Below are 15543 nucleotides of genomic sequence, written 5' to 3' on the forward strand. Positions count from 1 at the left end.
AAATGTTTTCTTTAAATGAAATACACAAAGGTCTAAAAGATGAGTATAAATTTGAATAGTTTTGTTTCGTTGCAGTTGGCAATCATGGAGAGGTGACAGTTGGCGGCTCTTAAATCGTGCGGCCGGTTATTTTGTTTGTTTCCCTCATAAATCTTCCCAAATCTCCGCAATTTCTGTCTTATCACGCCCAAAATTACCATCTTCTTCTCCCCAACATCACAATCTATTGAGAAGTAAGTAGAATTCATCAGTATTGAAGGTCAAAACATTGCCTCTTTGGTTACATCACGAAGTTTGGCTTTCTCGTCACCTCAGACAGATCTGGCGACTCAAAATGAACTATCTGGGCTATGAGGAGGACGACTTGCCGCGCCCCGTGGCCCCCAGTGTGCCCAGGGAGGAAATTCTCGTGCCTTCATTCGACGTTCCGGACGTCTCGATCGTTGTGGAGAAAGCGTCTGCAAGGCGACAGAAATCATCTTACCAAGAATGGCAGAAGAACGCGAATCTCGTGTTTCTGGAGGGAACATCTGGAGGAAGTTGTCCGAGAAGAACTCCTGAAGTGCCTGCACTACCTCTGGAAACTAGTCAACCAATTATAGAGAAAAGGAGTCCTATGGAGAGACCTAAAATTGAACCCACAAGTGTTGCCAGAGTTTCTGGACAAGACGAAGTGATCAGAAAGCTGGAGACCCTTCTCGCTAGTTATAGTATGACACTGGAGGAACAGATAGATCGCTTGTCGGTCCCGAAAGAGCCAGCAAAACCTTCAACAGCTGATAAGGGTGTGTCTGCGGCGCCTAGACAGAAAAGTATTGGGATCCAGTGCGATTTGCTACGTCCGGAAGTCGTGCCAGATACAAAATCCTGCTCATCACAGACTGATCCTCAGTTGGAGGTGTTTGACAATCGCCGGGCGTCGGATTCTTGTCTTCAGGGAGGATTGTTTGCCAGGAATCCGGGCCAAAGTGACGCTTGGAGCACTGAAATGAGTTTAGCCACGCATCAGTACATGGAGAAGTACAATCTCTTGGGTGAATCGCGTAGTCCGGGCACCCGGAACGTACTGGAGGGCATCAAGGGGCCGCGGTGGCAGCAGAAATTCCATTAACTAAAGAAAAAAGCACGTTTCTGCGAAAAGAATGATCAACGAGTCTTAAGATATTAACAGAGTGTCTTGTTGTCTTGCAGAATGATTCTGATGGCTTTTGGTAATCCCATCCTGGACATGAGTATTACGGCGGAGGACGAAGAGGTGTTGAAGAGCCACGGTTTGAAAGTGAATGATCAACTGGAGATCCCGATTGAGAGACTCTTGGCGGTGAAGAAGGATGCTGAGCAAAGGTCTGTTTTCCTATCAGTTTTCCCACTCTGGAAAGCCATTAACACCGTTAATGGTTGCTTGAGCCTCTGTTATGTTAATCCTTTTTCGCGGTGTGTGATTGATTGCTTTCTCAAATCCTTTCACAGGTATGCAAAAACCGTTCAATTCAATCCTGGAGGTTCATCTCTCAATACGTGTCGTATTTTGAGAGCTCTCGGTGAAAAAAATGTCCTATATTGCGGCTCTATTGGGAAGGATGAGAATGGAGAAAAGTTGCTTCAGTTGATTGGAGAGAGTGGAGTGAATTGCTGCATCCAAAGTCTCGAGGGCAGTTCAACTGCTGTCTGTCTGTGTCTCATTCGCGGACAGAATCGCTGCCTGATTGCCAATATTGGAGCTGCATTTAAGATTGAACTATCCTGGCTGACGGAGAAGATAAATCCCACCGAAATGATATACATCGAAGGATACTTTATCCCTGAGAGGCTTTCCATATGTCAATGGCTCGTGGAGAAGGCAGGAAAGTTGGCAATCAATCTCAGCGCCAAATACATCGTCAGGAGTCTCTGGAAGGAGTTGAGATTCCTTCTCAATGCTTGTGATCTTATTTTTGGGAATGCCAGTGAATTTTCCACCGTCGTTGAAGTTTCAGGAAGTAATACTTTAGATTCCTGGGTGGATTCTCTCGCCAAAGATGGGAAGAAGGATAGAATTATAGTGATTACAAATGGAGGATCGCCAGTGACGCTCATGGAAGTCATTAAAGGAGTGACAAAGAGACAAGAAATCCCGGTGGCGAGAGTGGAAAATGTTCTGGACACGACAGGAGCTGGGGATGCCTTTGTGGCGGGCTTTCTCTTTGCGTTCTTGCACTCCAAGAGTTCGCGAGAATGCGTTGAAGAAGGAATTCGCATTGCCGGTGAGACGCTTAGTCAAATTGGATGCCATTTGCCAGAAGTTAAAGTTAATTAAACATGAATTTAATGATATTAAAAGGGTTTTTCTTATTATATACACGACTTTATTGAGTTTTCATTTATTTACAAGAATGTTTGATGTTCAAACGCTCCTCATTCTTTGATTACCAGTGTTGAAATGTGGTCTGGGTGGATCTTTGCTTTTGACAAATGGTCGGTTTATTGGTTTATTCGGACATCCTTTGGCACACATTCATTCAATTCATCTTTGCCTCCTCATACTGACAAAAATCCTTCATTTGCCCATCGCATGAAGACAGAATGAAGGGTTTTTATTGCTTTTAAATTTTTAACAAATTTATCGAAACAACTACAATCCTTCTCAATTCCTTCTCGCATGATTTGTTGGTGAGAAAATTGCTGCTGGAAAGAGACTATCATTGCCATATAAGTATTAATGACAATCCTTTCATGGGAATTTTCCACGTGAAAAATTATTTTTCAAACATTTAATGATTTTCCTGAGAAGTTGCAACACTTTTACAACTCAGTCGACAAATGATGCACTTTGTCGACAAAGTTTTGTGTCATTTCTTCTCTAGTTCTTTAAAAATCCCACAGTTTCTATAAAGCTTTAACCTCAATACGTATTTTTTGTGTCTTAACAGTTTTTTGAGCTTCTCTTTTTTCCATTTATTTGATGCTTTTGTTCAACGATCTTCTCAATAACAGAATGAATACATTTTTGCCACTTTTGATTGTTATTTACATACCCTTAGTTGAAACACTTATATAAAATCTCTCAGTGTGGATTTTGATGATTTTTCTCATGAGCTATCTTTAACATTATACCCCATTTTTGATGCGACTTACAATACTAAAATGTATTCTATTGAATGGTTTTACACTTTGATTTTACACTTAAAATGTGTTACTTCTAAACTCCATCTTTTCTCAGCATTCCTCACAAAACAATTTGATTCTCAATGGCCCTAAATTTTAGCTCTACACTTTCACTATGTTATTTATACTTAAGTTTCACAATATCATTAAGTACATTAGTAACTTATTCAGTAGTGTTTTTCTCTATCATTTAATTTTTGTTTTATTTTCTTCCTTTATAAATTATTATTGACTAACTATCCTTAAGTCTAGTGTTGATTATTTTGTATTATATAAATTTTCATTATTTCCAGTGAATATTTCTTCATTAGTATCCCATTAGTAGTTCATTTTAACATTGTTTTTTCAACTATATTTACATTTATTTATCGTCTAATTATAACCTCTTTTTTGTAAGGATTCGTTTTCTTTACAAGTGTGATCCTTATGTAATTTCCTCTTGTCAATTAGTAAATTCCTCTTGTGCCAAGATGCATCGAATGCATAACTAAACATTTTGAAATGAACCACAGACTGTCTCGTGAGAAGTGAGCGATGCCCTTCCCACGCGAATGCCCCGCCCATTTTCCTTCCTCCAAGACAGTTTGTGCTGCTAATAACTTAAAATTTATCCCCTCGTATTCCATCATTTTATCCTTTACTTTCGTCTGTTCTTTTTTTTAATATAAAAATCATTTTTCGCCCGTCTCATGAGCTCACCATATACTCTGGTTCTTTGTTTTCCGCTCCATCAACGGGAATTGCGGCCAAAAGGGCGGGAGAAGCTATTTATTAAGTCCAGATGCAGATTCGGGATGAAGGCCAGTGTGTGTTGAGTTGTGGTGAAAATTCAGTAAATCACGATGATTAATGAGGGATAGAAAAGTATTGTGTGTAGTTCTTTTCCTTGTCCGGACAAACGCGCAGCGAAAAAAGCATCGCAAGTGTGTTGGAAGAGACATACACTTTGAAATATTCAATTTCCCGTCATGGCAGGAAGTGCAGGGCGACCAAAGGAACTTCCGTCGCATCGGGAAAATATGCTGAATGTTTTGTGGTGCTGAGGGTAAAAAGACTTAAAAATTCAAATGCGCGCAAGAGAGCGTGAAGAAGAAATGTAAGATGTGCAAAAAGTCCAGAGTGAAAAGGATTCTCTCCCAACCCGCAAACTTCAGTAAATCACAGAGTTTTTCCACAATTCTTTGACAAAAACAGATTGAATTTCCCCTCTTGCTTTTCACCGCGCTCATGGGAAAATGGTATCTAATCTTATTCTGTGGCTCTCTATTTGATTGTTTTCTTCATTCACTCTGAAGACTTCTTGATACACACTCTTTTTTGCTTGGGAAGCGGGATGGGGGAATTTTGAATCTCACCATTTTGGCCGAAATTCACGCATTTAGAACTTTCCTGGGCGATAGTAGGAGTTCCTGTGGGCGCCAAACAGGATCCGCTTGAAGGCTTGTCGGAACTCAGGGCTGAAGATGGTGTAGATGACGGGATTGAGGGTGGAGTTAAAGTATCCAAGCCAGAGGAAGAACGCCGCCACGGAGTCGTTGATATGGCAAGATTCGCAGAGGGGCAGGAGCAGAGCCATGAGGAAGAAGGGTAGCCAACACACCACGAACGCTCCCGTGATGATGGCCAATGTCTTGGCCGCCTTCCGCTCTCGCTTCGCCTCCAGGGTTTCCTTGCGCTTCGACACCTGAGCATGAGGATTCATGGTGGACGCCGAGGCGCTGTGCTGGATGGGCGTGGAGACTTGACTAGGTGCCTGGTTAGGCTGCAGAGTGGGTGTCGACAGCTGGCTGGCCACAGAGGACGGCGTAATGGTGGCCGTTGTGGGAGCGGGAGCGCTTGGAGTATCAGTCGGAGCAGTCACAGTCACTTGGTGACTCTGTCCGTTCTCACCCTGATTCCCGATGAAGTGGGACACCGTTGTGATTTGGTTGGCCGCCGACGTGGCGGGGCCCTAGTGAGAAACGATTGAAGAATATCTCAGTACTAAAGCAAATTAGAATTCAAAAATGTAAAACTTAGTTGAATAATCATATGTATGAGATTTTAACTTATTGAATAGTGCAGCTGTCCAGCATTTCAGGATTATTGCAATAATTCTAAATAACGGTGGATGTGATTAAGGATGTTTGTCACCCAAATTCAGGCACCATTTTCCTTGATTTTCAAATAGTTGTTATGTTTAGTATTGCTATATCCTTTTCAAACTGTAGAGCAGACAATAGTTTGCTTCCAAATTGAAGGAGAATCCCACTCGATTCGTCGTGTAATTAGATTATACTACCTCGTCCGAATTGTTGAATGACGTAACTTCGATGCCCTTCTTCTCGTTACTGCTGTACTCAGTGTCCTCCACTGTGTTGACCGTGTTGGTGGAGTTTCCCTCCACAAGTCCCAGAGTCGATCTTCCCTGTGTCGTGAATCTGGCCAGGCGAAAGGGCATCCGCGATTTCGTTTTCGCCTCAACAGCCTGCAAAGCAACGCAGAGAGATAACCCTTGAGCTCGATTATATTAAGAGCTTTAAAGGAGTGAATGGAAAGGGGCGGAAGGACGCTTTATTGGATAACATAAAACAATTTAGTGTCACACGATATTGCTGTCTTCGCAGTGAAATTGCGCAAAATGGCTCCATCGCTTCCCATTACTGTAATTTGTTTCGGTTTTTATCAAGACCATTGATTTTCTATTTTATTATTCGCTGCACTGGCCGTTGAAGTTTGAATTTTGAGAGGGAGGGCAAAAGAACTGTTGAGCTCCATGCGACATTACCCTGTGGGGTCGTTCAATTGAATTTAAAGTTTTGTGTATCTACACAATTAGTGTCTTCAGAACAAGATTCAGAATGACTGGGGGTGAGCGAGACATGTTGCTTCGACAATTGAGCGATAAGGAGTCTCTCTCAAGGTCTCTCCAGATGGCAAAGTTGAAGGTTCGCTATGGAAAATGCTAGCAATTGTTGTACCACAGCACAGCCACCACCCCTCGAGGCTGGTATATGCAAAGTAGGGGATGCATCTAATCACATTTTCCAGCAAACTCTCACTGGCTTTTGTGTGGCCCTTTTTCGGGGTCATGCATTTCTTCCACAGCATTCATAGTGGAAATTTTTCAATTTGCAAAATGGTGCCAACTTTTAATGATTCTGTGAACTCCATTTCAACTTCTGAATCCCTTTTTTTTTTTGAAAAGGGGTTGAAGAGAGAAGAGCTCGCCTGAGGTGATGATGGACACTTCTGCGGTTATTCTCTCGTGAAAATGCATCACATGCATCAGGATGGAAAAGCATACCCATTGTTGGGCTCCATTTAAGGTGAGCTCCACACACCTTGAGAGGTTGCCACACTCTATTGGAATATGATTAAAAAGTTCACATTCAAAACACTCCATCAATGCTTGAGAAAGGGTGATTGAGGGGATCTCTTCGAGCACAATAAATATGATAATTTTCGCATGAAGGAATCTCACTCTCATGGTGAAGAATAGGAACTACATAAATCATCGCTCAGGTTCTCACACAATAGCCAAAGTGATTTCTCATGGAGAATGTAATAAATTCTGGCAGGTGACGGATTTTTTTCCGGCTATTATCAATACCCAATTTTGTTATTCAAGACTTTAAAAGCACCATCTTATTGTTTTTCTTTGGGTTTTCCTATTTAAATTGAGCTAAATTTCACATGTCTTGGTTGAGGAATTTCGTGCTATGGAAAATTATATGTTTTAATTATTATAATTCACATGATTTGACCTCAAGGCACAGCACACAGTTGAAGAATTACCATTTTCATGTCGTGTTTCATGGGAAAAGAGTTTGTGTGGATGATGACGCTGTAGCTTCAGGTGATTTTAAATGAAAATTCCTTGTTCTATTGTGCCATCAGGAGTTCTATTTTTCCGCCAGTATCTCTCTCTCTCTCTTTCTTTCTCTCTCTCTCTTTGAGGGCATGTCAAATATGTTCTCTTTGCGTGGGAGGGTAATTGAAAAGGACTTTAATGAAGGTGCATTTTTATGTATGTATGTCCGGTGCGTAAAGATCTTTTACAGCCACCGCGAGAGTCCTGACCATTTATTAAATTGAATTTGCCAACATGTCAATCAATACCCGATGAATTTCATGACTCACCTGATTGTTATTTCCCGCCACTGGTGGTCTGGGCCTTCGACGGTGAATTCGCTTCCGGGCCGTCTGATATATTTTCCAATACAGCACTAAAATAACTAATAGAGGAACGTAGAATGTGCAGCATGTTGCAAAAACCTACAAAAAGAGACTCGCATTTAATTGAAAAATTCCCACTCTTGACAGTAACTTCCTGAAATTATACCTGATAGGCCACATCTTGCGAAACCATGCACTTTTGCTGCTCTATCCGCTGCATATACTCGGGATCCTTCCATCCGAATTGCGGCGCCAGGGACACAATAACAGCCGCGAACCACACCAAGAAGATCATCGTGAAGACCCTTTTGGCAGTTCGTGAGTGCATGTAGTCCACATTAGTGACGGCCCAGTACCTGAAGGAGAGTTTTCCAAGAACTAATTAATTTTGCCAGAAGTTTAAAACTTTTCATTACATTACATGAAGCTTTCTAGCTGCATGAGCTTTCTGACCTATATATATTTATTGGGAACGCAGTGAAATTGAGTTGAAGCCACTAAAAGGATAACCACTGAATATATTTACTTGCAGTTATGAAAATTCACTCGAAACATTCCCGTAACAATTACCTTATAGAAAAGTTGATTAATTTAAGATCATGCAATTTTTAAAGTTTTTATTGATATAAATTTATTTTCTATTTTTCGAAACGCTGTCCTCTCTACCAGTGAAATATTGTTTTTAAAAACTTTTTCCGCCTTGTGTAATCACATCTTTTGTGTGTGAAAAAAGACCTTCCCAATCTATTGTCGTCAAGTTGAAGTGCTTCATTCATCGGCAACCTAATGAGAAACATTCGCGTTAACACGGCTAATCTTTGGCACTTCTCCGCCTCTTCCTGGCCACTCTTGGCGGGCTTTCCTCAAATTTTTCCGTGGCGGCAATTTTGGGTGGCGAAAATGTAAATAATTACAGCGTGCTGGAGCTGAGAAAATGCTAATCCAGCGCCCGGGGTGGGGAAATTTATTGACTCACATGGGGTCTGTGTGATGCTGCCAAGGTGGCGGGCGTAATAATATTTCATCCCCCGCCAACTGACTTTACAGTGGGGAGAGGTGCAGCCGATGTAATCTTGTTCGGGGGCATTGTTGCAAAGGGCAAGACAATGCGAATCCGTGTTTTTCCTCCGAAGAAGTGGATTATAAGAAAAGTAACAAGTCACGTTCGATGTTGGAACATTTCTTCCGTTCTGCCCCCCCGCCGGCCCGAGCTCCCCCACATCCTCTCAAATTATTATTTTTATATGAGAAAATGCCTCTCGCACATTCTTTTCCATGGCGAAACCTCTCCTCATCTTTCTTGTGGCCGCCTTGGGTCGCTTTTTGCCCTGCGACGATGGATAATGGGGGCTCGGGTGCCGGGGATAGAACAAGTTAAAAATGCCACGTTTATGTTATAATAAAATACACCTAACTATAATGGGAAATATGCTAGGAAACTTTGCAATTTATATCTTTCACAAATGTATCATGGAGATTTTTCTCCAGTCTCGGCCGTAAACCTTTTTTTCTGTCCTCACCGCCCCTCGCCAGGCCCCTCGAGGCTTCACGCAAAGAATTTTGTAATTTTTCCTCCACTTCTCTCGTGTTTTGTTTCCTGAGGAAAGTCATCTTGGGTTTATCTCTGCGTCACTCAATGACTGGTTCTATTCAGTTGACGAAACACTTTGTGTTTTCTAAATTGTTTGTCACTCTGACTAGGAACTGGCAATTAAATTCACTGTGGCAAGTTTTTGTCTACTTTTCAATATCTATGGGGAAAAACTTCTCACGCGACTATGAAGCACTTCTGCAGGTACAATTTTCCATTTGGCGTCACTTTGCGGTAAATGAAATATTCTGCAGATTCTGGTGAAGTCAATGTGATTGTGTGAATGCAGAACACTACATAATGCCATTATGGTAGAAAAAGTTTCTCTCTCGGTTGTATTAAAATATTATTTTTATCTTCTGCAATGGGGAAGACACAAAGAATATACATTGAATGTGCGGACACTCTTTTAGTGAGTTGTTATGTGAGTAGATAAAAAAAACTGAATTGATTGAATTGAGTAGGTTTGCAATAATTTAAAAATTCAATGATGTTACGTGGAAAGATGTGAGGAAATAGAGATTCAATATTAAGTATACGTAGTTTGACGTATTTAAATCATTTTTCAACATATTTGAAAACATTTAATATACCAATAACAATAACAATTCTGAGCCAACTTTAGTGGAAATACCCAAAAAATACGTAAGCAGAAAAGAAAAATGTTTATATACTTTATGAAATTGCTCGGAAGTTTTCTACAGAAAACAATTGAAAAACATTTTGTTAATTATTTGAGCAATTAGAGTAAAATACGATTTTCAGTCTATAAATTTACCACCCGTGTCTAGCATTAACTCTGTGACTTTGAGTGCGAGGGTGAGAGTCTGTGAGCCAAGTGACCATCCAAGTGGAAATGCGCGCGGAAAATGTTGTGGAAAATTGTGGGTGATGTTGTCTATGAATATAATTCCGTTGCAATCCATATGTGACAGCGTAAAACCCCATTGAGTGTGAATCGGGACACAAATCTCCATTAGTGCATCTCAGTTTTCAGTGTATCTGAATATTTAGCTTTGCTTTCACACTCGGCTTGACGAATTATTGCTTCTCCTCTTTGCCCCAAAAAGCTATTCAAGTCATAAACAAATAATTGTCTCCGTCGTGCCACGTGACCTCGCGGCCTTTATCGCGGTGTGGAGGAAAATTAATGTGGGGGCGCCAGAAGAGGAACGACTGCTCATTAATTGAAATTTTAATTATTCCCCGTGGGACTCTTGTCATTTGAGGCGACCTTCCTTGCTCCTGTTTATTCTTCTGTTGGCTTCTTTGCCCATCATCGTAAATGTCTTGGGAGCAATTTGCCTTGTGGTGAGCATTAAGTTAAAATGTTCGATAATGGGGAAGTAATTGAGAAATAATTGGTTGGATTATCAGTGGCGTGGCGAGGTCTCGCTTAAAAATCCATAAACATCAGCCTTGATTTTCGGGTAATTGGTTAGCATTGAGATTTCAATGCTCCTTTCCTCCAAATCTTATCACGTGATTCCTTAGCTTTTGGGGGTGAAAAATATGTTTACCCAAAATGCCAAAGCCATTAAAGACTCAATTATTCAGGCAAGGGTGGGGGACAGATACACGATTAGCTGGCTGCTTATTGGGAAAGAAAGAGATTTGTACCCAAAAACTTGGCTCTTACCTGTCCGTGGCGATGGCGACGAGGTGTAATATCGAGGCCGTGCAGCACAAAACATCGCACGAGGTCCAAATATCACAAAGCTCAGGCCCGAGAATCCATCCTTGGCTAATCTGTTCAATCGACAGCAATTAAACAATTAGGGTAGAGCTTCAACGGGCCTTGATGGGAATTAAAAATCACATCGCTCTGTTTTTCTGACTTCACAACCCTTTTTGAAGGAGGGGCGCAAAAAAGGGCAAAAAGGCGCCAATTAAATGCGTACTCTTCTAATTATACCAGAATTATCGTGTTTGCCGCTTGGCAAGACCACACCTAATTTATTGACTTGCAAGCTTTTGAAAACCTTTGTGAAAGCTTTCTGTTAAAAAAAAATCCATCAAATAATTCACGAAAGAGTGAGCTTTAGTTTGAAATGTATTTCGGTTTGTTGATTTCAGTGAAAAGGAGTTTTGTAGGTGAAAATTATTCATGCAAATTAATTGTTATTTATTGTATTTGATTATTTATGGATAGCGCAGATTTTTTCCGGAAATTTATCAAATTATTATAAATTATGCTTTTAGTCACTGGCGATGCGGAAAGTATACACTCAATAAATTCAATTCATAATTTAGTTATATCTCAATTTCAGCGATCTTCCTGTCATTTGTCTGCAAATTCGCGATGTGTTGTTCGGTAAAAAAAAGGGCGGTCTCACCTCATAAACCGCCCCCAGTGGCATGACGAGACACGCCACAAATAAATCAGCAACGGCCAGAGATGCGACCAGGTAGTTGGCGACATTTTGCAGATTTCTCTCCAGGATAATTGCCGCAATTACGAAGACGTTTCCTGTTCAGGAGAAACAAAGAGACACACATTAAGAAATATTACAGCACAAGATTGTCATCATTTCACGGTGCACCTGCCGCCTGATTTCCCTGAACACAGGACACAGAGTTGCGAGTATACAAAAACATAGATTGCGATTGAGTGCAAACTCCAATGAACTAAGGTTTAATTCCAAATTTATATACGAATTAATTACACTTTTTATTACGCGGTGTGAAAGTGAATTTTTAACGCCAATAATGGAGCATAAATTAAAATTTAATTATAGATAAAGCTTAAAATACTATCGTGTTGGTATGACCAAATGTATGGCAATTAATTAAAATGAAAATGGTAAATGTTATTGGAAAACATTTGTTTGTGTTGATATTATAGATTAAAATCGATTAAAAAAAACCAGTTCAACCAATAAACTTACTATATGCGGAAAATGGAAAGTATATATTTTATTTTTTTTGCAAACTTCATGTAATCTTTCAGTGGTTGATTTGTTAAAAATAAAAGCAATATCAATTTAATTGTGACAAAAATGGAAATTTCATGTTCTGGTCGGGACTTTTTATTTTCTATGTATTAAATTTTCCAGAGAATATCTAAGATATGAGTAAAATGCCACTAAATCTTTCAATATTTTTATTACCCATTCTGCCGTAATATTAATTGTGTGGAAATGAAAACAATTTTTTATATTCCTTCAGATTGAAAGTACGACGAACTCACCGATCACCGTGATGAGGATCATCAGTCCGAGGATAATGGACGTCGCGGCCATGACGATGACGTCGCTCACCTCTTCGCTGGGTCTGGTGCCGTTGCCCAGGGCCGTGGCGTTGGCCAGGGAGGCGTTTGCGAGGAGGGCCGACTCGTTAAGGAAGATGGTTGCGTCGGCATTGAGGAGCATGTAGGCACCCGGGTTGCCGTTCTCGATGAACACGTAATCGTAGATGTCGCGCGGGCCGCCGGGAGCCCGGGGCCCGTCGGGCGGGGGCACCGGCAGCACTCGCCCGTCCATAACGACCTAATTGGCGGCAGAGCTTCAGACGCTGCCCGACGCACGGTGGGTTGATCACGGGGGACTCCGACCCCTCATGAGTCCTTCAGGCTCTCATCTGCAAAGGAAGGAAACGAATCTGTGAGTTGGTGTGGACATTTGCCATAATCCAAGAAAATCCGTCTCACGCCCACCAAATTGATGGGCAATTAGTCCTCCCCAGCAATTATTGCAATATCTGACGTGATTCTCGGCCCCCCAAAATAGCACACAACTTTCGGGACAATTTGGCAGTGTTGAAAGCTCGCTGTGTGTGTGGGAGCTTTCAGAGGGTGGGGAGAGACAATATTGTCGTGACGAGATGCTCGTGTGTTGCCATGCCTATTTTTTACGTGGATAAAAATAGGCAAAATTAGAATCTAATTATATTTAATGTGGATTATTCAATGTCGAGCTCAATTTCATATTGAAGTTATGCCTTCCCTGCGTGGGCGCTACACATTCCCCACTCTTCCTGGCGTCTAATGGAACTTTCAGGTCTGCGGGAGCTTTCACTGCTGTCGCGCTTCCGCTGGGAAAATGCCTGGCAATTAATTGAGTGATGAAATTACAGGTTGATTTCATTGGGGGAAACTTAAGAGTTGTTGTTATAAGGAGGGTTTGAAAGAGAATTCTATAATTACGTCAATTTCACATAAAGTATAGTCTCCATATTTTTTTTATAACAATTACCATGGCGGAGAGGTAGAAAAGGCAGTGCAAAATCTCACTTGGCATCATCTCAAGTTTTCAACACAGAAATCACCCTCAGCTAAATCCCGGGTGGAAATGCGTATTTTCCGATGCAATTTGTCACCATTCGGCGGATGGAAAGTTATCTTATTTCTCCTGCGCGCCTCCGGAAAGCTCCCCTGATTTACGCCCCGATGTGGAATCAATGATGTGTGATTGTCACCCAGGCTTTCTTGAAGGCCTGCCATGTAATGAGTTGTTTGCCCAGATGAGAATCTCTTTCGAGGGTGGGAAGAAGAGGAAAAGTTTCCGCCACCACGCCATCCTCACTCGTCAGGCTCCATTCACATGAAATGATCTAATATTTTGTCTTATTTGTGCCTCGCTATTGCCTTCACCATGCCTATTTTTCGCCCATGAATATGATGGAGACAGGCATCTAAATGATGATACTCTGCCTTTCTTTCTTTGTTGCCAACATCATCATTCGGCATATAGGCAAGGGATGGGTTGGCGTGTGTCGGCGGTGAAAGTGAAAAATTTATTGTGAAAGCAAGGCGAGTGCAGCACATTGTGAGTGTTTGCATTTTATCTATATTGTTGCTAAAGAGCGAGTGACTAGATGCCTCTACTGCCAGTCTTGCCAGAAGTACTTTTTCAATTGATTAAGTGTCTCTTGGGAAAACTTTGTGACTTCTTCCGGCCAGGCTCGAAAGCCCCAAGACAGTCCCTCCACCTGGGTGAATCCTTTGCGAAGAAAAATGGATTTCCCTCGACGCAACAATGCGACATCCCCAGGTTCTCAAGTGAAAGTTTAACAAATGCTGGTGAGAAAATATTTTTTCACTCTCCCAGCCCGGAAAATCCTCTCCATCCCATTCAAGTCGGCTCCATTGTCAACAATTCACATGGCAGTTTACAAATAAATTCACTCACACGCGTGTGGAAAGGGTTTTAGGACGGGCGTGGTGTTTTCTTTGCCTCATCCGGAATGAGAGGCGCGCTGATGTTCTCATTATTTATTCAACGACAAGGACTGGGTGACAATAGCGCGAAAATTATATTTTGCACTGTCTTTTCAGCAATTCAGGACTCTGGAACACCTTCTCACGGAGCTTAAGAAGGACAAAAGTCCTTTTTGTGGCTTTTCGTTGTGGTTTTTCCGCGCCAATTGGTCGGAAGAAGTAGATAAGGGCATACTAGGCAATGCTTTCTGGAAATTGAGTTTTCAAGATTAGTTAGATGGCTTGAAATTCTGTTCTCATACTCAGTGCCAACTAGATCTTTACTCAGTTGCTTTAAAATAATAAGTAGTAAAAGAGGATACAGAAGATCCTACAAACCATACTTACTGTAACGATTATTTTGAAGAAATTCTTTTACTAATTTTGTCATCCAAAATCACTCTTTTGGACAAAATCTTATCAACACAGCGTTGATCCTATGGTTTGGATTTGTCAAGGCTCTCCTCCTGAACTCTAGAGCAAATATTTAATTCGTGTGGATGTCGTTTGAGGACACTGTAAGGTTGATTGTGTCTCTAGAAGGGCAATGCCATTGAGAATTGCTCCTCTGCATAGTAAGAATGACCCAAGAGTGATTACTCAAAGTCCCTTTGCTGGAGCAAATATTGAAATCCCCATTGCAGACGAGGTTGATCAGTGATGTTGTGGCTGAGTTAATTAATTTTGTCAAACATGGGTCAGATCTTTGTTCACCCTTGCATTGGGACTTCCAGAAGAGGACAGTCTGCAGTGAAGTCGCCTGGTCACCTGATTAGTCCCATCGAATTGCACAGTTCATTGAGGTGGAAAATTCTATTTACTCCCTCTCGCCTCGTGCCTTTTTCTGCCCTGCACACACACTAATCATATACCACCACGGTGTTGGCTCTATTGCCCACGCCTGGAGTCCATCAAATACAAGAAAACACAATTTTCAGTACGCACAATCGAATGTTTGCTCACTGATGAATTATGCAATAAATAGGAAATCGTCCTTGTAGCCTTCGAGACGAGCTCTTTCTTCCAACCCCGGAGGAATCGATGGGGATCGATGGCGATGGAATTGAATAAGAATGCCAGAGTCTTAACCGTATACCTCAGCATGTTTAATGGCGTGGAAGGCAGCAAGAATCCACCGAGACCAGCGGCAAAGAAATGAAATGAAAGTAGGAGGAATCTAAAGTTCTTCCAACTGAACAATTTCCCTCAAACTCACACCTTCTGTCCCTCCCTTTTCTCACTCACAAAATCAATCGTCAGCAGAAGAGATTTGCTCAATAAAAAATTATTTACCATTCCCAAGTTGTGATTTTCCCTCACAAAATGTGCGCAAATTGAATATAATGATAAAAAGAAATGCACAGTGAAAAGCTTTAAATGTCGTGAAATTAAAGGCAATTGTTGGGCTACCCACGAACCTCTTCACTGGCATTGTTATCGACTTTATGGTGGG

General features: G+C 41.4%; 2 protein-coding genes across 3 annotated transcripts; one reads left to right on the forward strand and one right to left on the reverse strand.

Annotated features, from left to right (window-relative positions):
• The first annotated feature begins 77 nt into the window (after positions 1–77).
• Positions 78–2338, forward strand: LOC132260684 (uncharacterized). 2 transcript variants are annotated; one of them, XM_059758967.1, is made up of 4 exons: positions 78–233; positions 316–1123; positions 1192–1344; positions 1471–2338. In XM_059758967.1, exons 3-4 carry the CDS (start codon positions 1193–1195, stop codon positions 2294–2296), a joined length of 978 nt encoding a protein of 325 aa, XP_059614950.1. In that variant the 5' UTR covers positions 78–233; positions 316–1123; position 1192; the 3' UTR covers positions 2297–2338. The 2 variants fall into 2 exon arrangements, with proteins under 2 accessions (XP_059614950.1, XP_059614951.1); XM_059758968.1 differs by lacking the exon at positions 316–1123.
• Positions 2334–12150, reverse strand: LOC132260685 (5-hydroxytryptamine receptor 2B-like). Its single transcript, XM_059758969.1, has 7 exons — positions 12084–12150; positions 11230–11363; positions 10533–10642; positions 7469–7658; positions 7267–7401; positions 5426–5611; positions 2334–5095 (listed from the first exon to the last, which is right to left on the reverse strand). Exons 1-7 carry the CDS (start codon positions 12133–12135, stop codon positions 4523–4525), a joined length of 1380 nt encoding a protein of 459 aa, XP_059614952.1. The 5' UTR covers positions 12136–12150; the 3' UTR covers positions 2334–4522.
• Positions 12151–15543: the final 3393 nt, after the last annotated feature.

Source organism: Phlebotomus argentipes, unplaced genomic scaffold, assembly GCF_947086385.1.
Source record: "Phlebotomus argentipes unplaced genomic scaffold, Phlebotomus argentipes genome assembly scaffold_18, whole genome shotgun sequence".
Lineage (NCBI taxonomy): Eukaryota > Metazoa > Arthropoda > Insecta > Diptera > Psychodidae > Phlebotomus > Phlebotomus argentipes.

Excerpts from the sequence above, each read along its gene's own strand:
- LOC132260684 (XM_059758967.1), top strand. The coding sequence starts at position 1,193 with ATGATTCTGATGGCTTTTGGTAATCCCATCCTGGACATGAGTATTACG. Across the intron at positions 1,345-1,470 it reads AAGAAGGATGCTGAGCAAAG|GTATGCAAAAACCGTTCAAT; the intron begins GTCTGTTTTCCT and ends ATCCTTTCACAG.
- LOC132260685 (XM_059758969.1), bottom strand. The coding sequence starts at position 12,135 with ATGGCCGCGACGTCCATTATCCTCGGACTGATGATCCTCATCACGGTG. Across the intron at positions 5,612-7,266 it reads TGGCGGGAAATAACAATCAG|GCTGTTGAGGCGAAAACGAA; the intron begins GTGAGTCATGAA and ends GTTGCTTTGCAG. Across the intron at positions 5,096-5,425 it reads CATTCAACAATTCGGACGAG|GGCCCCGCCACGTCGGCGGC; the intron begins GTAGTATAATCT and ends GTTTCTCACTAG.